Source organism: Calliphora vicina, chromosome 5 (genome assembly GCF_958450345.1).
Source record: "Calliphora vicina chromosome 5, idCalVici1.1, whole genome shotgun sequence".
In the NCBI taxonomy this organism is placed as follows: Eukaryota; Metazoa; Arthropoda; class Insecta; order Diptera; family Calliphoridae; genus Calliphora; species Calliphora vicina.
In genome coordinates this window covers 101,616,641-101,639,276 of record NC_088784.1, presented here as the reverse complement: position 1 = coordinate 101,639,276, position 22,636 = coordinate 101,616,641, and the positions used below count along the sequence as shown (strand labels likewise).

At 29.0% G+C, this 22,636-nt stretch overlaps 2 protein-coding genes across 2 annotated transcripts; one reads left to right on the top strand and one right to left on the bottom strand.

Moving 5' to 3' along the window:
* The first annotated feature begins 1,430 nt into the window (after positions 1–1,430).
* Positions 1,431–2,872, top strand: LOC135960769 (3'-5' exonuclease Snipper-like). The gene is made up of 3 exons (XM_065512153.1): positions 1,431–1,564; positions 1,633–1,754; positions 1,822–2,872. The coding sequence occupies exons 1-3, from the start codon at positions 1,557–1,559 to the stop codon at positions 2,391–2,393; spliced, it is 702 nt and encodes a 233-aa protein (XP_065368225.1). The 5' UTR covers positions 1,431–1,556; the 3' UTR covers positions 2,394–2,872.
* Positions 2,873–9,613: 6,741 nt separating this feature from the next.
* Positions 9,614–22,378, bottom strand: LOC135960422 (uncharacterized). The gene is made up of 2 exons (XM_065511711.1): positions 22,234–22,378; positions 9,614–11,502 (listed from the first exon to the last, which is right to left on the bottom strand). The coding sequence occupies exons 1-2, from the start codon at positions 22,255–22,257 to the stop codon at positions 10,105–10,107; spliced, it is 1,422 nt and encodes a 473-aa protein (XP_065367783.1). The 5' UTR covers positions 22,258–22,378; the 3' UTR covers positions 9,614–10,104.
* Between the last annotated feature and the right edge of the window lie 258 nt (positions 22,379–22,636).

Below are 22,636 nucleotides of genomic sequence, written 5' to 3'. Positions count from 1 at the left end.
CTAAAGATATTAGTCGATTAAACGATGTCTGTCCGTCTGACTGGCTGTCCATGCAAAGTAAAGGTCGCAATTTTGAAGATATTTCGATACCATTTGGTACATATAATTTGTTCGGCACAAGGACGAAGCCTATTAAAACTAGCTGAAATCGGTTCATTATTTAACCTAGCCCCCATACAAATATCCACCCGAAATTGGTCTTTATCGGTTGTAAATGTTTAATTTATATAGGTACGGAATTCTTGTCAACAAATTTTATTAAGATCGGTACATCATGCTCCCATATAAGACCCGCTTCCGAAAATCACTTTAACGTGCATAAATCTCCTAAAAATGTTGGTCCATAATTGTTCATAGCTCCCATATAAGGCCATCTTCCGAAAATCACTCACGAATATAAATTATTGAAATTTTAAAAGAAAAAAGTTTTTGCTCATTTACTTGGTGTAGGGTATTATATAGTCGGGCTTGACCGACCATACTTTCTTACTTGTTTTTATTTCGGAAATGTAGTTACATACACAAACGCATATAAAAATTAATTGCTGAGAGATAAGAATAATAAGTGGCACTAGCGGTACTGCCTACGACAAATTTCGCACTGGCAGTACAATCAGGGCTGCCAGATGAATTTGGGAAAAAATCGTCAATATCCCGATAAAAAAGAAAAAAATCGTCATTTCGAATTTTAAAAATCGTCAAAAATAATCGGAAAATTAAAAAGGTCAAGATTTCTAAAAGGAATTTTAAATTTGTGTTTAAAAAGTGAATGAAAACATAATATATCAAAAAACATATCTTAAAATTTAAGTTTATAAATAAGAGATCACTAAAATTAAAAAAGTAAAGCTCAATTTAATTATAATATAAGGTTTCATTCAAAATTTTTTTTAATTTTAAATAAAACACATGAAGTAGAATTTAATGTCTAAATCTTTATTATGACCCGAAATAACAATCTCTGCCATTACTTTTCAAAGATAATTTCATTAAAATATAGCACCACGCTGTAGGTGGTTCATTCGGGAGGTAATAATGCCTGAGATTAAAGCATAAATTCGAGCTTGGCGGCTTCAATTGAATGGGGTAATGTCATTATATTCTGAATAAGTTTTATCAAAATTTTAATTGATAAAATTCAAAATCTAAATATTCACCAACAAAGAAAATACTTTAACTATTTCATAAAATAGTACCACATTTTCATAATGCAGAAAATCGTCATTTTCATAAAAGAAGTCAAATTGCTATTTTTGAAACCAAAAATCGTCAAAATGACGATAAATCGTCAAATCTGGCAGCTATGAGTACAATGTATGGCAGTGCAACTATGTATGTTTCTCTACAATCTTTCTTTCTACAAAGTGTAAATCCCCGAATTTGGGATGAAATCATCGCTTGAATAAAAATTTTATTTGCTATTAGTAATAATTAGCATAAAACGAAATATGTACAGTATTTAATTTGAAATCAGCTTTCAAACCTTGTTGGTTGGTGTTTTGCGCAATTTATTTTTCAAGATAAATAATAACTAAAGTTTTTGAAAAAAAAGTACAATGTTTTCGTAAGTATACAAAAATTTTAACCGCATTTATAAATAGAAATGTTTCTTATCTTTATTTTATTTAACAGGCATCAAACTAATTCCGCAAACTCTCAACACCCCTACAAGTATATTATTGCTGTCGATTTTGAGGCGACTTGTTTTAGGGATCAACCACGACTAGCTGAATTAAGAAAATCAGAAATTATTGGTATTTTTTTTTTATCTATATTCATACATACATATATACATATGTATTTAATTTTTTTATTTTCCAGAATTTCCAGCCGTTCTTTTCAACTTAAAAACTGGCCAAATTGAAGCACAATTTCATCAATATGTAAAGCCCATTGAAAGACCCATATTAAGTGAATATTGCATCGAACTCACTGGCATTACTCAGCAATCGGTAGACAATGGCATACCTCTGCAGAACGCCTTTAAACTGTTCGAAGATTGGCTGCGCAAAGAATTGAGATCACGCAATCTAATGTTGCCAAAAGAATCGAAGGAGAATAAGCAGGGAAATTGTGCCTTTGTGACATGGAGTGATTGTGACTTTGGCATATTTCTGCACAACGAATGTCGTAGAAAAGGTTTGGTAAAACCGAAATACTTCAATCAATGGATTGATATGCGTGAAATCTGCATGAATAAGTATGGAAACAAAACTAGTAAATTTTCATATGCCCTGAGTTATGTAGGCGTGCAATTTGTGGGTAAAAAGCATTCGGGTATAGATGATGCAAAAAATTTAGCTGCCCTCACGCAAAAACTGGTAAATAATGGTGTTACCTTGAAGATAACCACGGATTTAACACCAACTGAATGGAATCTAAATTGTTTCTAAACAAAATGGAAATTTAAAAATTATTTCAGGGAATTATTTAATTAATTTTATATTCTTTTTTAACTTTTTATATTTCATTTTTAACTCAAACAATACAATTAATTGAATTTATAAAAGTAACTGAATTTTGTAATACTTTTAATTTTTTTTATTTTTAATCTATACCCAGTAAGCACCAAAGCCCCAAAAATTCAAGCACTTGAACATTTTGTTGGAATTTCACTTGAATGCAAATGTAATTATACTTTAGACATGAAAAATATTTGAAAATTTATTTATTTTTCAAACAAAAAACATGGCATGAATTTATGTTTCCTTTTTACTGGAGAATGCTATTGAAATAAAGTGTAATACAACTGTATTTCAATTGCTTGACTATAATTCAAGGCTTGAATTACACTTGCTTTCAACTTGAATTCCAGTAAAAATGCTTATTGGGTAAAACTTTTATTAATAAACTTTAAAACTCTTATTCATAATGATTTTTTTTTTTATTTAAGAATATTTTATGACAAAATTTCAGCTTTAAAAAACTTTTTTTTGTGAGACTTTGATAAAATAAAAATGTTAGTATGAATATAAATTAGTAATACCTGCTTTAGAACAATTTTTTTTACGATTATGTAACAGCGATGGAATAGTTGTACTTTTTTGATACTATTTCATATTTAAAATAAATTACCAAAATAAATTTTCTTTAAAAAGTATTCTGTATAAGAGTTTCTATAGAAAATCTTTTAATTATACAGTTTTTTCTATAGAAAATCTTCCATATAACAGTATTTTCTGCAGAAGATCTTGAGTATAACAGTATTATCTATAGAAAATGTTGTTTATAGCCATATTTTCTACATTAAATCGAGCTTATATAGAAACTCTTGTTTATAAAAGTATTGTTGAAATTCTTTTGTATAGCAGTATTTGATATTCGGGTATGTTCTGACACTCGCATAACATTTGCGATTGTAACTTGATTGTAACTGTAAATCGCAATCGCAAGACTCTTGGCGAGTTCAAAACGCAAAAGTTCACTGGAGTAATGTATTTAGACTAAACCAAAAAAAACAATAAAAATATGAATTAATTGAACTAAATATGTTATATTTTTATGTGAAACGAAACTAGTGAAATTTAAAAAAATATTCTTTTGTTTTATTAATTTTGTCTGACCCAAGGAATCAAATTAGATTCGCCTTGATCGTATGAGTGTCAGAATATACCTGGAGGGTTAATGCGTAACTCAATTCGAATACGAAAATGTTCGAAAATGTGTGCTAAATACATAATAGGGGTGAGTAATTCCAAAAGATTTCCTTTCGAATCGAATTATTAAGTAACCCCTCTGAATGGTAATCGTTTGTGGAATACTATTTTCTATAGAAGTATTTACTAAAGAGTGAGTAAAAAAAACTTAGACACACTATTCCAGCCAAAACATATCCTTGGTACCTACAACAAATTATTATTTTTTTTAATTTCGGCCAAAAAAAAAATACGTGAAAAAATAATTAAAACTTTTCAGAAAAATCCAATATGGAAAAAAAAATTACAAAAGATCTGAATGTTTATCGTCACACTGTTTCAAAATCCATTCAACAGTATAAGGAAGACTTGAACATTGAGAGAAAACCTGGATCGGGTAGAAAAAAAGGTCTAACAGATATTGGTAAAAGGAGTCGAAGAACACCGACTACTTCTATCAAAAAGCAGCTCGTAACGGTAAATACTCTGATTCTTTTTTACGCAGAGCCGTATAATGTTCAGAAAGTTCCATATCGCAATGTGTTAAAGAACTTGAAGCAAAAGAACGAGCAAAAATTGGGGTCAAATTTTATAAAAAAGTACACCTGTAATTGATGATGAAACTTATGTTCTGACAGACTTTTCACAACTTCCGGATCAAGGTTTTTATGTGGCTGATCTGTTTCCAGAAACATTTTAGAAAACCTCATAGACCCTTTTGCTGGCAAGGCGGCGATATTAAAATAATTTTTTAATCACACTACATATTTCATTGGTCATAAATACAAAATGTTTGTTAAATATTATATAATACATCCATCAAACATAATTTAATTTATTTATTTATTTCTTTTAACGCCCCTAGACAAAAGAAAACAAACGGCAGTAGCATTTCATGGAATTTAAACAAATGTGGTGAATCCACCGCCACTGACTACTCTATTTAAATAATTGTACATGGCGATGTGATTTGAATGAGAAAATTAAATTATCTAGTACACAAACATAACCAATAGTGTTTTAATAAAGGCATTGTTGTAATTGTTTGTTTTAGACAGATATAAAAATCGTGATTATCAGGGCATTTTATAATGTGACTCCACACAGCAGTGCTACGCAGCTACAGTGGTGAATTTAAAATGTAACATTAAATAATATGAGGTGGATTTTGTTTTTGGTTTTCAATTGCAGGTGTAATCTGTAATAATAACCATTTGAATATTGAATTGTGAGCCAAAAAATTGGTATTTAATTGTAATGAAAATAAATTTCGATTGAATTGTTAAATTAAAGACCAGACCTTGAAGTGTAAAGTCATTGGTGGAAGTTAAAACGGAAGAAAACTAAATAGGAAATTAAACATTTTAGTGTAAAATTTGTGTTATTATAAATTTAAAAAAAAGAAAAATGAAAGTGAGTTAAATGAAATAATTTTACACAGTTTTTAAATTTGAAAGAAAGAATACAAAATTATGTTTCTTTTTTAGCTCCATGTTTGGTTTTTGGTGTTATTAATTGGTATTACATCTCTAACCAAGGCTTATACCACCAGTCATACTGAAATGTAAGTAAACAATCGTTATAGTTACCGCTCAAATTTCTTTACTAAAATATTCTAATGTAATTTGCCAGTGATGTTTACTAAATTATATCTTAAACTAAGGACAAATGACAAAATTTCGTTGAATATTCAAAACTGTGAAAGTTCTTTAACTGCATTTTTTGTAAATTTGCAGTTTTTGGATAAAATCGTCAAACAAATCGGAAAGACTAAGATTTAAAGTCAAATATGGTTTGGTATTATTCCGTCATTGCTATACTTTTAAAATTTGAATTGTGTTGGAAAAATACAATAGAATTCAGCTCTTTATATGTATAGTATGTCGGACTCGATATAGCCATATCCGTCTGTCTATTGAAATCAACTTTTCGAAGACCGCCAATAACTTACAAATATGATTGATACATCAATATATCCGATATATATAGCCTTAAAAGGCTATCACGACTACCTCGATTTTTTTTTAACGAGTGTGCCAAAAAAACTTATACTTGTATTAAGTTAAATAAACCGTTCAATATAAAAATTTTCAAAAATACGTAAATTTATTTAAATAATAAACATTCAAATATTGACATATTACTCGGTATTTATAAACTTATCCAATTTTTCCGGAAATCCTCCCCCCCATTAAAGATTTTATAGTTGCTTCCGTTACGTTTTTGGACGAGGTGGTCCACTTACGCTTAAAATCGGACATGTATTGGGATACCTTTCCAGTATTCTTTAATTCTTTTTTCACAAAAGCGAAATACCTTTCCACAAGCCGAAGTTCTGGACAGTTGGATGGATTTGCCACCCGTGTTAAAAAATTTACATTATTGTTTGAATACCTCTCAAGGGGCATGATGCCAAATTTAGCTAGAAATATGAAGGCACTTTTTCTGTTTTAAGAAAAGTAAAAGCCGTTTTTGTAGACACTCCGTAATAAATATTTCAGAGTTTATCTTGCCTGATGTCACAAATGATTGGCCTCTTTTGCGACAACTGCAAATGGCTTTGCCACACAAGATACCTCTTGCGGAATTTTGTTTGTTTTTTTGTCCGGTATTGTTCTTGAACATTACCACGTCCATCAGCCACATAAAAGTCTTGACTCGGAAGTTGTGAAAAGTCTGCCAGGACAAAAGTTTCATCATCCATCACACAAATGGTTTATTTTTTTTATAAAATTTTACATAAATTTTTTAGTTCATTCTTTTGCTTCTAAGTAGGGTCACACATGACAAATATTTGACGAAAAAGACGAACCACTATATAAAAAACATTTAAATTCCTTTCTTTATTTCATAAACTTATTTTACTTAGGATGATTCAAAACAACAAAATATAGTTTTATTTTATTTGATGCTATTTGATCTTACAAAATACTTGTAAGAGTAAACACGTTAAACAAATTTGTGCTAAAAAAAGTGGATACGTTTTTTTTTTAGCAAATATTTAACATGTGTGACCCTACCTTAAGTTCTTTACCGCATTGCGATTTGAAACTTTATACGACTTCAAACCATCATTAGCTTCGGCTCTGCGCCCAAAAGAATCATTTAACTTTACGAGCTGCTTTGCTGATAGAAGTGTTCAGTGCTCTTCGAAAGAGTTGTTTGACTTCTGTTGCCTTACCAATAGCAGTTAGACCTTTTTTTCTTTCTGATCTTTCTTTAAATTTTCAAGACTTCCTTATACTGTTTAATGACTTTGGAAATATACAGATCCGTGATGTTCTTTTTTCACGATCATATGATCGAACGTGTTCAAATTTGTTCAACATTTTATAGCACACAAACAAACCTAAACTTCACGGCTATTCGCATATCTTCAATCGGGACAACCTTCATTAAGATTTTCTAAATGGAACCATGAGAGTATAGGAGAACCACTGAAAGTCAGTGGTGTTTCATCATCAACACATTTGTAAAACATAAATTTATTCAAACTATTGGCCATTGTTAGCTATGACCTTTTCCCATCTTTCTGGCAACATATGGATTCCGAGCCAAAACAACTGCTCATCTTTTGAGGCCATGAACTAATCAAGCCAATATCGGATACTCTGTTCTAAAGTGAAGCGTATCCCAGAGAGAGTGTTCTGAATGGGTCGAAATAAATAGTAGTCGGACGACATGTGGTCTGGACTATAAAGCGGGTGTGGCAAAATTTTCCAACCAATGCTTTCTTCCAGCAGCATTTCAGACATAGAAAATATTATTTCAAGGTCCCTCAGTTTCAATTCGTATGGTACCCAATTTCCCTGCTTTTGGATGAATTCTGCTGTTTGCAAACGTTTTGAAATTGGAGTACGGCCTGCAATTCCTGGTCTTAAAACTTTTTTGGCTGGCCTGGGCGAACTTTGTCTTCCGTAAGAACATCACCACTTCTGAACCGCACAAACCATCTCACGCACGTTGAAACCGATGCAACACATTCACCTTAACCCACTTAGCGCAACCGTCCTTTTAAAAGAACGGGGAAAAAACCGGGTTGCACATTTTCATTGTTTATTACATGTTATGAAGCTTCTGAATCTTAAAGCGTCAGCTGATAAAAGAAGATTTTCGTGGTTTAATTGTATATTAGGAATTTACGTTCCGAAGTAAAAATTTAATTTTTCCAAAAAAAAAAAACAAGTAAAAAGTATGGTCGGTCAAGCCCGACCATATAATACCCTACACTAAGTAAAAGAGCAAAAACATGTTTCTTTTAAAATTTCAATAATTTATATTTTTGAGTGATTTTCGGAAGTGGGCCTTATATGGGAGCTATGAACAATTATGGACCGATCACCATGAAATTAGGTCGTGTGATTTGTGTCTATATGAAAGTTTACTATATTGAATTTTGTGAGTATACCAACATTTTTAAGCGATTTATGCACGTTAAAGTGATTTTCGGAAGCGGGTCTATATGGGAGCTATGACTAATTATGGACCGATCTTAACAAAATTTGGTGACATGAATTTTGTATATATAAAACTTATTTGGAGCGCAATTTGTGGAGATACTTTTATAAATTAAACATTTATGACCGATAAAGTCCAATTTCGGAAGGATATTTGTATGGAGGCTAGGTGAAATAATGGACCGATTTCAGCCAGTTTCAATAGTCTTGGTCCTTGGGCCGAAAAAATAATATGTACCAAATTTGATCGAAATATGTTCAAAATTGCGACCTGTACTCTGCGCACAAGGTTTACATGGACAGCCAGCCAGCCAGCCGACCAGACGGACGGACGGACATCGTTTAATCGACTCAGAAAGTGATTCTAAGTCGATCGGTATACTTTAAGGTGGGTGTTAGACTAATATTTTTGGGCGTTACAAACATCTGCACAAACGCATTATACCCTCCCCACTATGGTGGTGTAGGGTATAAAAAATCCGGCTCTATCTGGGTTAAGCTTTGGTGAGCAATCGGTGTGCTTCAGCGTCACTTTTTTTAAAATTAAAGAAGTAAAGCAAAACTTCCCGCATATGACGATTAGTTGGTACAGAATTCGATATTTTCGAAGCAAAAAAAAAACGTTTTTGTTTACACTATAATGTTCAATAACTAAGTGAGAATAAATTTTTAAGTCCTACACCCAATATCTCAAAGAAGCAAGAAGATATTTATTTTTTTAAAGCCAATTGGTAGAACTTTCAGGCGACATAATACATTTTATAAATAAATTCGAATACATTTTATAAATAAATTATTACATCTCGAATATGGCAAAAAAATACAGGGATTCGTCAAACTTTAGGCTAATATATCTCGAAAACCTGATATGAAGGCCAAATTTGGATTCAGCTCAAACCTTTAGAAAAGTATACTCAGGTCTCAGGGTTAAACATTTGTTTGACGATTACAAATGTATAACAAGAAGTCAACCAATCCAAATGAATGCTAAAATAAATTGGACAGATTGTTCTAGTGCAGGCCATAAATCTGTTTGAGCCTGCACTATCTATTATTGATAATATATTTTATAATATTTTTAAAAATTTTTCCTATTTCAGAGTCAAACATACCGATTCCTTAGATGCTGACAAAGATGGTTTTTGGTCAGAGAAAAAATCATGGAAGTCACGGTGGGTTAAATATTGGAAACCCAAAACAATTTATGTACCCATATGGAAAAAGGTGTGGACGCCAATAATACAAAAGGAATGGGTGCCCCTGCCAAACTCACCACCTGGTTGGACTAAAGCGAATAGCAATACAAAATTTACAGAATACCAATAATAATTATAGATTATAACATAAATTTAAGCTTAAGATAAGAATTGCGATACAGGAAATATGGAAAGGAGTTAAAATTAAAATTTGATGACTCCTTTCCTTGCTATTCCTTTTCCTTAATAATGATGTATTTTTGATTTCATGTACTTATATTGTTATCAACCTTGCCATATTGTTCCATAATAAATTATTAAACTATTTATTTATATTTTTACAAAACATTTGCATTTTATTTCATTAAAAAAGAAAAACATTTGTTTTCTTTTTACTTTAGTTTGTACCTTAAATAAACATTTTAATCTAAAAACTAAGCAAGTTAAATTAACACAATATTAATTATAACTTTCGAAATACAATAACAATTATTAATTCTAATTTAAGTTAAAAAATAAAATAATAAAATAAAATAATTTAAATTGAAATGTATGCACGGGAGTAAAGACAGCGTACAAAGAGACAATGTTAGAGCATTATATAGCAAAAAAGAGCAATAGAAAACTTAAACTACAGACAGCAGAGCAGGAAGAAAATGAAAAGAAAGAAGAGAACAGCTTGGAAGGTTGGAGTGATAATACTTATATACAAGATTTGAAGGCAGTAGTAAGTAGAAAAGGAAATGGAAAATTTGTGAAGAAATTCATGGCTTTTTTTTTTAATAAAAACGTTATGAACGTTAGCTAGATTAGATTTCACGCTGCGGGAAATTGTACAGGTTTGCTAGCGTCCTGGACATTATCCTTAGGTTTATTTTGAAAATCTGTACTTTCTACCGGTTGCAGTTGGGTGGATTTGTTAGCCAAGCTATCATCACGTTTCCACACTACCTTGTCGTTTCTGGCATCTTTGCGATCCCAGTCATGGCCATGCTCTATTTCATGGCCATGTTCTATCTCATGGCCATGTTCTATGTGATGGTGATGATGATCATGATGATCATCTATGGGAAACCATTCGGATATGATAACTGGTTTCCAGATTTTCTTCCAATCCGGTACCCATACTTCTTTCCAGCCCGGCACCCATATTTGTTTCCAGGCTTCCTTCCATTCGAGTTTTTTATCTTCCACCCAGATTTGTTTTTTGGCCGGCTTCCAGATTTTAACCCAGCCCTCTTTCCATTCGAGTTTCTTGTCGGGTACCCAGATTTGTTTCTTGGCCGGTTTCCAAATTTGTTTCCAGTCTTCTTTCCATTCAAGTTTTTTGCTTTCTACCCAGATTTGTTTCTTGGCTGGTTTCCAGATTTGCTTCCAATCTTCTTTCCACTCCAACTTTTTACTCGGCACCCAAATTTGTTTCTTAGCCGGTTTCCATATTTTCTTCCAGTGAGATTTCCACACCAATTTCTTTTTCCACAAATCATGACTAGTATATTCCCAACCCTCGTGATCCTTACCCAAGTATTTCTCACCCGGTATGCCCTTCTTGATCCATTCGGGTGTCCAGTATTGTTTCCATTCGGGCACTTGTATTTCCTTCCAGGCCGGCACTTGAATTTCCTTCCACACTGGCACCCAAATCTGTTTCCAAGCTGGCACTTGTATATCTTTCCAGGCAGGTACTTTAGTGGGCACCCAAATGGGTTTCCAGATTTTCTTCCAGTCTGGCACTTGTATTTCCTTCCAAGCTGGCACCTGAATTTCTTTCCACACTGGCTTCCAGATTTGTTTCCACGCCGGCACCTGTATATCTTTCCAAGCTGGTACTTTTACTGGCACCCATATGGGTTTCCAGATTTGTTTCCATTGTGGCACCCAAATTTGTTTTTTCGCTGGTTTCCAGATCTTCTTCCAACCCTCTTTCCAAGTCACTTTCTTCTTCCAAAAGCCTGGATTGTGTTCGTGATGATGATGTTCATGGTGGTGATGAAGATCATGCAGGGCCTCTAAATCGATTCTTTGTTGAGCTACTTGTGTATTTGACACTTGTGATTCAGAGGTTTGTTGATCAAACACAACTTTATTGGGTGAGGACGGCTGCTGTTGCTGTTGTAGTAAAGGTGGCTGTGGCTGTAGTTGTAATTGCTGGCCATTTGGTAAAGCTTTGCTGTGGATTAAAGTGCCCAAGAGTAGGACACTAAATGCTGCTAACTGAAATGAGAAAGTGATAAAAATTTATGTTAGGGACAAACTTAGCTGGCATATTTTACAACATAAATTTTGAGTTTTGGAAATATTGGGTGTATGACATAAAAATGCGAGATTTACAATAGATGGCGTATCTTTTGAACGCGGTTATTGAATATTATAGCGTAAAAAACTATTTTTTTTTGCTTCGAAAATGTCGAAATTGTACCCACAAATCGTCATATGCGGACGTTTTGCTTTACTTGTTTAATTTTAAAAAAAGTGCTGCTGAAGCACACCGAATAGAGATGTTTGTGCGGTTCAGAAGTGGTGATTGCCAAAAATGTTTGAAGACGAAGGCATGAAGATTGTTGTCAAACTCAACAAGAGCATGCCAAATCATTGAGAGCTACGCAAGCAGCTATTTCAAAACGTTTGCAAGCAGCAAGATTCATTCAAAATCAGGGAAATTGGGTACCATTCGAATTGAAACTGAGAGACCTTTAAAGACGATTTTGTATGTCTGAAATGCTGCTTGAACGCTATAAAAGAAAATCATTTTTGCACCGAATCATTACTTGCGATGAAAAATTCATCCAGGCGAACAACTATTTCATCACCGAACACTTCTATCAGAAAAGCAGTTAAATGCTGTGATTCTTTTGGGCGCACAGTCAAAGCTAATGCTGGATTGAAGCCGTATAAAGTTCAGAAAGTTTCCGATCGCAATGCGATAAAGAACTTAGAAGCAAAAGAACTTAAGGTCAAATTTTATAAAAAACAAGTAAGAGTGCTATATTCGGTTGTGCCGAATCTTATATACCCTTCACCAAATTATACTTTAAAATAAAAATTTTAAATATTTTTAGGTAAACAAAATTTGTTTTTTTTCCAAAGCTGTTTTTTTAATTTTTTGGAAAAAAAAAATTTTCTAATTGTTATTTTAAATTTTTTTAAAATTTTTTTTTAAATTTTAAATTTAAATTTTTTTTTGTTTTTAAATTTTTTTTTTGTGAAAAAAAATTCGGGTTCAAATTTTTTTTTCAGATTTTGACCCATTGTAGGTCTTACTATGGTCTTATATACGTCGTTGCAAATGTCTTCGAAATATCTATCATTAGATATCCATATTGTCTATGTTAATGTCTTAGTAATCCAGATATAGGTAAAAAATAGGTCAAAAATCGAGGTTGTCCTGGTTTTTTCCTCATATCTCAGCCATTTGTAAACCGATTTAGCTGATTTTAAATAGCAAACTTCTCGAAAGCATGTCTGACAGAATTATTGAAGATTTGGATCCCCAAGATATCTGTGGTCTTCAGAAAATTGATTTCAACAGACAGACATACGGACGGACAGACGGACATGGCTTAATCGACTCCGCTATCTATAAGGATCCAGAATATATATACTTTATAGGGTCGGAAAGGATAAATGTAGAAATTACAAACTTATATGTACCCTTCTCACGAAGGTCAAGGGTATAAAAATACACCTATTGTGTGATGGATGATGAATCTTATGTACTGGCAGATTTTTCACAACTTTCTGGTCTAGATTTGTATGTGGCAGATGAACGAGACGAACAAGAATAATACCGGCTAAAAAGCAAAAAAATTCTCCAAGAAGTTTCTTGTGTGGCAAGCCATTTACTGTTGTGACTAAAGAAGCCAATCAGTATATACAAAAACGGTTTTAACCTTGCATAAAAAAGCACAGAGTGCCTTTATATATTTGGCCCGAAAGGTATTCCAAGAAATGTCCGATTTGCAACTATAAAATATTACATGAGAGGATCCGAGTTGTTTTCTGTCTCCCTCTTCATTTTATTTAGTGTTCGTCAATTATTCTATCAAATAAGTTAGTGATCGTCAAACAGAACATGATTTTATTGAAAAATGGTCTATATAAAATGTGTGTGATCGTCAAATATTTTACAGAAAAAATAGTGGTCGTCAATTATTCTATAGATGAAATTAGAGATCTTTAAATATCATATTGACAAAATTTAAAGATCACTAATATTCTATTGAAAAAGTTATTGATCTACAAATATTTAATAGAAGATTTATACAGAAACATTTTTTTTAACGATCATTATTGAAAATGTTAGTTTTCTAAAAATTTTCGATATAAAATGTTATAGATTTTCAAATTTTAGAGGTCAAAAAATATTCATAGAAAATGTTTGTGACTGTTTTATGAAAAATTTTTTTTAAAAAAAATTTTGAGAAAATTTTCCTGCTATCGAAATTTATATTTAATTATAAAAATAAGTTTGCAATATTATAAAAAGTTTTTGAAGTAATCTACCCTCGTATAAGAAAGTCAGTTATTGTTGCATTCATGACCCACCTCAACTTTGTTTCATACAAATTATTCATTCCAAACACATCGATCGAAAAGAGATCATCAATATTCAATGCTTTAAGACTTCATTATGACAACAGAGTGTGTGTCTGCAGTCTTTTGTTTTTAATATTTATTTGATATTTAAGAGGCACCAGTCATTGGTTAAGCAAACATTATTATGTAAACTGTTCATTTATTATGCATAAAACTATATAAAGTTTTATAATGTTTGTTTCTTTAACATAAAATTCATATTTTTATATGGTTAAATAAAAAAAAACCATAAATAATTGTATCCTTAATGGTTTTTTAATGGCAAATCTTTAATGTGTTTGAAATAAAATGTTTAACAAAAGCTTACAACTTGACCCGCCTCAACATTTTTGATATTTATTTCCTTTGTGTGTTAAAATATTGCGATTTATTTTAAATAGTTTTTGCTGATTTTTAAATACCAATGAAATGAAAATTACATTGCAAATTTATAAATTTCAAAAGTCTGTTCATAAATCTTCAATATTTTGAATCTTTAACGATTTAAATTTATATAAAAACTTATTTTTTTAAAATAATTTCCTGTTTCTATGTTGCAACAGCTCATCTCCTCCACTAAATTTGTTTTCCCAACAACTTAAATGAGTTTAAATGATGCAAAATCTTAATTTATGTTAGTAATTATAACAATGTCTACAGCCTGACTACATTAATGAATTAATAAACTGAAAAACTTCAACATATTTGTTTAAATAATTAGTTCATATTTAATAAAAACTACAAAAAAGTAGGTCAACGAATAGTCTAGAGTCAGTGGACTCTTAAAAAAAGCAAAACAAACAGTTTCATTTAAATAACAAAACCATCAAGATGAATCAATTTTTTATTATGGTAATTATTACACAATTTCTTTTTTTTTTGTGAGTTTCGTTTGTTTTGTTAAAATCCATAAAATGTTTTGTTTTTTTTTTCTTCGGTATAAAAATAGAAAGATGTTTTAAAAACCTCAAACATTAGTAACAATGAAATGTGTGGAGACGTCACTTAATGTTAATTTAAATATTCATAATATTCCATACATGACAAAATTTAATCATAAACATTAATTTATCTTCAAATAAAAGTCTGGTGGGCTGAAGATGGCTACACTTATTGTTATCTTATTGTTCAGATGACCTTGAGAGTTTCTGCTCTAATAATGTTTGTTTTTTAAAGTGTTTAATGTTTTCATTTGAAATGTCTCAAATGACAACTGATTTATTAGCATGTTTATTCTTGTCCTTACTATTTGTTTTGGTTATTTCATTTAATGATCAGTGTCTGCTGTTTAGAATTTATTCGTATTTAATATTCGAATATATTTCATAGATTTGTATTATATTTGTAGTTAACAAATCCTTAATGATTAGCCTATTTTGTAATGACTATTGCATTCAATATGCATTACTTGTAAGAGGTTTAGGTTAATAGGTTAATGCAAAGTAATCGGTTATTAAAAAAAGTAATCCCTTTAAAATTTTAAAAAATTTCATATTTTTTATTAAATAGTAATAGTTAAAAAACAATTGCTGTTAAAAAATTAAACAATTACTTTACAAAAGTAATCGGTTACTTGTGATAACTTTCACAGATACAGAGACATTTTTACATATTTATCTTATAAATTTTATTAACTTAAACAAAATCTAGTTTCAAGAAAATATTGTACTAGTAATTGTTTAAATGAATAGATTACTTTTTCCTAATTAAAAAGTAACCACTTGAAAATTGTAAAAATGTCTTACATTTTATTAAATGAGTTAAATAGAAATATTGAATAGTAAAAACATTAAATTTTAGTAACAATTTTAATGGACTTTTGCAACAGCAATCGATTACTTTTGTTATTTAAGGCTAAAAGTTAATTTTTGTTTAAATTTCTAATTTAAAATTAATAATATATTTTTAATTAATAGTAAAGCGCCATTTTCATAATAAATTAAACAATTACTTGGCAAAAGTAATCGGTTACTTGTGTTAACTTTCACAGAAACTGAGAAATTTTTACATATTTATCTTATAAATTTAATAAACTTAAACAAAAACTAGTTTCCAAGTAAATTTTGTACTAGTAATTGTTTAAATGAATAGATTACTTTTACTTAAAAAGTAATCATTTTAAAATTTAAATATGTTTCATATTTTATTAAATAAATTGAAGAGTAATAATATTAAGATAACGAAAATTAAATTTTAGTAACAAATTGAATGGTTACTTTTGCAACAGCAAACGATTACTTTTGTTGGTTAAGGTCAAAAGTTATTTTTTTGTTTTAAAATTAACAATGATTTTTAACTAATGGTAAAGCGCCATTTTCATAATAAATTAAAAAATTACTTTGCAAAAGTAATCGGTTACTTGTGTTAACATTCACTGATTCAGAGAAATGTCTAGCTATTCATCTTATAAATTTTATTAACTTAAACAAAAAGTAGTATTCAAGTAAATTTTGTACCAAAATAAACCAGTAATTGTGTAAATGAATCGATTACTTTTACCTTTTTAAAAAGTAATCACTTTAAATTGTAAAAACTTCTTGTACTTTATTAAATAAATTAAAGAATAATAATATTAAAGTAACGAATATATAATTTTAGTAACAAATTGAATGGTTACTTTTGCAACAGTAATCGATTACTTTTGTTGAGTAAGGTCAAAAGTAAATTTTTTTATATATTTCTAATTTAAAATTAATAATGTTTTTTATGTAATATTAAAGCACCATTTTCATAATAAATTAAACAATTACTTTGCAAAAGTAATCGGTTACTTTTGTTTGCTTTGCTTAAAATTGAGTAATAATTACCTATTTAGGTTTTAAACTTTACTAATTAAAACAAAAACTATTTTAAAGAAAATTTTCTAGGAAAATTAATGATAACTTGTTTAAATGAAACGATTATTTTTTTGGTGAAATTTATGGTATTTGTAATATTTAAAAATTTATTAATTCATACTGGCTTGAGTTAAATTTTTACTATGTAATTATTCAAAGACTACATTGAAAATGTAATTTTTAGACAATTGAAAGCGGTATTTTGGTAATAATCTAAGTGGTTACTTTTTAAAGTAATCTTTGATTTTTTAGGTTTTTAAATTTCTCAATTAACATATTGTATTTTTATAATTTAAATAAATAATTTCAGAAAAAAAACAGAAAAACTATTACTTTTAGTAATAAATAAACAATATATTGCTAAAAGTAATCGGTTACTTTTGCAAATCACCATTCAAATTTTAAAATTTATAGATATTTCTTAAAATTTTAAATTATGATGATTACTTTTTATAAATTAAACAATTACCATCCAAAAGTAACCGGTTACTTTTATTAACTTTCGTTGAAACAGAGAAAGGTTTATGAATTTATGCATATTTATACAAAAACTATTGTTTTCAAGTAAATTAACGATTACTGTTTTAAATGAAACGATTACTTTTTTAGTAATAAAAGACTTTTGTAAAAATTTATGACATTTTACAATTAAATTCAAGTCAATTTAATATAAAAGTCATTAAAAACTATATTATAGTAAAAAACTAAATGGTTACTTTCCAAAAGTAATCGATTACTCTTTTGATTTTTTAATTTATTAATGTAAATGTTGTATTTTTATTAAAAAAGTTTTAAGGCCAAGCATTGGAGGCATTACTCCATGACCGTTGTTGTCAAACTCAATAAGAACTTGCAAAATCATTGGGAGTTACTCAATGATTGAGATTGCGATGAAAAATGGATCCAAAGGGACGAACTTGGGAATCTCGAGGCGAACGAGCTTCAAAATCCTTACGGGTTCTATTGAAAAGTGTATGTAAAAGCCTGGTCTTTTGCAAACTTAGATTTCGATTTAGAATTAAATTGTTTGTTATCGAATAATCGATAACCCATTTGCACCATGTTTATTTCAAATTATTAAATAATAATAAACTAATGTGACAGTTTTTTTTTTCTTAAAGTCTGATCTAAGTCTGTCTCAACATAAACAAAAATATATAAATGTGTTAATTTTCTGTATAAATTCGTAAATATATTTACATAAGTTTATGTGGAGGAGTTTAAAAATGTGAGTTGAGTTTGGCTTAGATTATTGCCAAATTCATTTTGGTAACATTTCGTATTACAAAATTGTTTCAAATAATTTCATCTTATTAGAGCCTTTGATAGAGAAGGTGTTACGTATGCTGCAGATATTTGCTCTATATATATATACACGTAGGTAAATATTAAACGGAACCAACAAATTGTCGTAATAATCAATAGATCGTGATGTTAGAGGGGAAGTGTTAATTTAGCTTTAACGTTTTTGATTTTTCCCAAGCAAAAGAAATAAAAAGAAACAGAGAGACAGAGAAAGTATGTGTAATAGAGAGATAAAATCATGTTTGAAATGTAGGGGCAAAAGGAGGGGGATTGAGGTTCCGTAGTTTCAAAGTATTACAAATAGCTGAAGACAAAACTTTAATTGTGGGGGCTACTAGTTGTTTTTAATTTTATCTACATATGAGTCTAATTGTCTATTCCTTTAGGATTTCTATAACGAATTGCAGTTTTCTGTTTTTTTTTTAGTTGCAGCAAAACACTTGTTTCCTTTATGGGTTTCCGCAGTTTAACCTCAATGTTTTGTGTTGCACATTGTGTGATGAAAGTAATGATCGTATATATAATACTGTGTCTGATTGTGATTACATCATGGTCTTTATATTTTTATATTTGGGAGGAAAGTGAGGAAAGAGTGTGTGGTATCTTTTGGTTAAATGTGTTAATGATTTTGCAAATATGATGTTTTGTATGATGATAAATGTTTTAGTGTGAAGTGAACTGAATGACTGACTAAATGAATGATTGTTAAACGTGTTGCTGAATTAATGTTGCATTTACTTTCGGTTTTTGCAGTGTTGGGATTTTCAATTGTTATTTGTTTGTTTTTTTAAACTTTTAATCCAATTCATTTTTTTATGGAAAGAAATGTTTTATTACATCATGGTTGGTTTGGCGGAATTTGAAAATGATTTATTTATTTTGGTTTATGATGTTTGAACTTTAATTTGGTTGAAAAGAAGAAACAAAAACTTCAAAATAACATAATTTTGGTAAACGATTTTTTTGGTTTTAGGGGAAATATAAAAAAATGTTGATCTTGTTTAAAATTTTAACTTCAATAAGTTGCTTACTAATTGCATTACTTAGTAACTTTACTTGCTATTCCTGGTATTATCTGGAATCGAATATCAGTTTATGTCAACTTCTTAGCAACATATTGCTACCAAATAGCTCTGCAACATTTTATGTTCCTTAGCAGCAATTCCAAAATTGAGTTTCGAAGAGTTTTTTTTGTTGTTTTTAACTTCTCAGCAACATATTGCTATAAAATAACTTTGCAACATTTCCAAAATTTACTTTTTTAAAAAGAAAATTTCATTTAGTTTATGTGTAAGGTGTTTTTGTAGCTAAAAGTCGTGAAATTAGCCAAGCAACATTTCTCTTTTCTTAGCAACATTTTAAAAACTATCTCAAAATAACATACTTCTGCTTCTTAGCAACCTATTTTGTTATAAAATTGCTCTGAAACATTTTAAGTATTGTTGTTTTCAACTTCTTAGCAACATATTGCTCTGCAACATTTTATGTTGCTTAGCAATATTTCCAAAAATTTTGTTTTCAAAAAGAAAATTTCAATTAGTTTATGTTGAAGGTGTGTTTGTAGCAAAAAGTCATGAATTTAGCTTAGGAACACTTTTCTTTCCTTAGCAACATTTTGAAATTTTAATACAAAATTTATCAAATTTGGAAAAATAAATACAAAAATGAAATTTAGTACCTAGCAACATTTTACTCTAAAATAGTTCTGCAACATTTTAGGTTTCAAAAATTGTTGGTTTTAACTTCACAGCAACATATTTTTATAAAATGACAACAATTTAAGTTTCCAAAATTGTTGTTTTCAAACATAAAATTTAATTTAGTTTATGGTTGAGGTGGTTTTGTAGCTAAAAATCGTGAAATTAGCTAACAACATTTCTCTTTTCTTCGCAATATTTTAAAAACAAAAATTTAATATTCCTAATCTATCTCTAAATAACAAACTTCAGCTTCTTATTTTGTTATGAAATAACTTTGCAACATTTTAAATAATTGTTGTTTTCAACTTCTTAGCAACATATTTCTACAAAATAGCTTTGCAACATTTTATGTTTCTTAACAACATTTCCAAAATAGTGTTTTGAAAAGAGAAAATTTCAATTAGTTTATGTTTAAGGTGTGTTTGTAGCAAAAAGTCATGAATTTAGCTTAGGCACACTTTTCATTCCTTAGCAACATTTTGAAATTTTAATAAAAAATTTTGAAAAATAAATACAAAAAAGAAATTTAGTACCAAAATTATTTAAAAAAACATTAAAAAAATTATAAAATTTGTATGTTCCTAGCAACATTTTGCTCTAAAATAGTTCTGCAACATTTTAAGTTTCTTAGCAGCATTTCCAAAATTATTATTTTCAAAAAGAAAATTTTCTTTAGTTTCTGTTTAAGGTGTTATTGTAGATAAAAATCGTGAAATTAGCTAAGCAACATTTATATTTTCTTGGCAACATTTTTAAAAAATATTCCCAATTCTACTTTAAAATAACAAAGTTCAGCATTTATTAACCTATTTTATATAAAATAACTCTACCACATTTTAAGAAATTGTTGTTTTCAACTTCTTAGCAACATATTCCTATGTTGAAGGTGTGTTTATAGCAAAAAGTCATGAATTTAGTTTAGGCACACTTTTTTTCCTTAGCAACATTTTGAAATTTTAATAAAAAATTTATAAAATTTGGAAAAATAAATACAAAAAAGAAATTTAGTACCAAAATTATTTAAAAGAACATTAAAGAAATTATAAAATTAGTATGTTCCTAGCAACATTTTACTCTAAAATAGTTCTGCAACATTTTATGTTTCTTAGCAACATTTCCAAAATTGATGTTTTCAAAAAGATAATATCATTTAGTTTATGTTTAAGGTTTTTGTAGCTAAAAGTCATGAAATTAGCTTAGAAACATTTCTCCTTCCTTAGCAACATTTTGATATTTTATTTAAAAATTTATTAATTTAACAAATTTTGTTACTAAATTATTAAAACAAAACTCGTTAAAGCAAGTTTGAAATTTGTATGTTTCTAGCAGCATTTTACTTTCAAATATTCCTGCAACATTTCAAAAATTGATGTTTTCTAAAAGAAAATTTCATGAAAATTTTGTTTAATTATGTTTCTTAGCTAAATGTCATGAAATTAGCTTAGAAACATTTCTCTTTTTTAGCAACATTTTTTGAAATTTTAATAAAAAATTTCTAAAATTTAAGTAACAAAATTATTTTAAAAAAAATCATTAAAGAATGTTTAAAATTTGTATGATCCTAGCAACATTTTTATTTTGTTACAAAAATAATAAAATTTTGCATAAATTTGAATAATTTGTTCAGGGCTGGCCATTTAAAAATCTTATTTTTTTAGTGCTAAAATCTGAACTGCTCTAAATTAGCTTCCTTGAAACAATTGTTCCAAAATTAGTGAACAAATATTCAGGTAGTTTTAAAATATTTTGAATTTATTGGAAGCTGTGAACATAAAAACAAAAATTGTGTGTAATAATTCCCACTACATGACTATTTTAAACATATTTCTATATACACTGAATAAATTTCCTCAACATTAATTTAACCAGTTGCCTTTACTTCCTGAAAACAACAATTGTCTTCTAAATGTTTCTGTTTGCCAAGAGATTTAAAGATAAAAACACTGCTGACATACACTCTCAATTCATTAAATCATTCATTAATTCCACGATTCATTCATGCATTCATACTGCTTGTATTCACTTTCAATTTCATGTTTGTTTCCTGCAACATGTTGTACATGATTCCACACTTGGTTGTTTGAATATTTCATAATCATTGATTTGAAAATGAAAAATAAAAAAATCTGTTAAATGTTTATTTTTTATTTTCAAAAAACTATTTATAAAGGAAACAAATAAATGATGTTAACAAATATTTGATTTAATTTTTAATTAAAGTTTATTTCAAGCCAGTCTATAAACCTTAATAATAAACTTTAGTCATAAACAAGAAAATATTTTAACAAAATAAATAACATTTATTACATATTTGTTAAAATTTTTTATTATTTTTTTAATATTAAACCAACCATGAAATTGAAAGTAAACACTTTAAATGAAAAATAAATTGTATCCGTTTTAATTTCATTAATTTGTCCATCAATTGTTTATTATCACACACAAATGTATATTTCAGCACTTTTATTAGTTTTTGTTTGTTAATGCATATTAACTTTAAATATTTGTTATTTTTTCTTTATGCATACCACTAGACTCCGCTGGATCCGCATGGCTCCCGGGTCATTTAATTTTTTGTTGTGTTACTTAATTTTTACAAAATTGTTTCTTGCGATTTTAACGCCCGCGTTAAAAATAAGGATTATTTAATTCGTTTACAACAAAATTGACGGTCTTAAGCCGTTGCTTTATTTATTTTTTTATATATTTTTCTTTATCTAAGATTGTTAAAAACCTTAAACTATTTCAATCCTCTGTGAGGAATAAACTGTTAAATAATTGTTGAATACTCCAGTTAAATACTGAAGTTGTTGTCTCGTATTAAACCAATACCCAACCCCCTGCCCAAAATTTCAAACCAACAGCTAACTACCACACACTCGCAAGAGACACCAACCAACCATATAAAGAAAGAAATGTGTAAGAAAATTT

What these genes read in the sequence shown, in the direction of transcription:
- LOC135960769 (XM_065512153.1), top strand. An exon ending in AAGAAAATCAGAAATTATTG is followed by an intron (nt 1,755 to 1,821) that starts GTATTTTTTTTT and finishes TTTATTTTCCAG; the next exon opens with AATTTCCAGCCGTTCTTTTC.
- LOC135960422 (XM_065511711.1), bottom strand. Translation starts at nt 22,257, where the DNA reads ATGCGGATCCAGCGGAGTCTAGTG. An exon ending in GGATCCAGCGGAGTCTAGTG is followed by an intron (nt 11,503 to 22,233) that starts GTATGCATAAAG and finishes TTCTCATTTCAG; the next exon opens with TTAGCAGCATTTAGTGTCCT.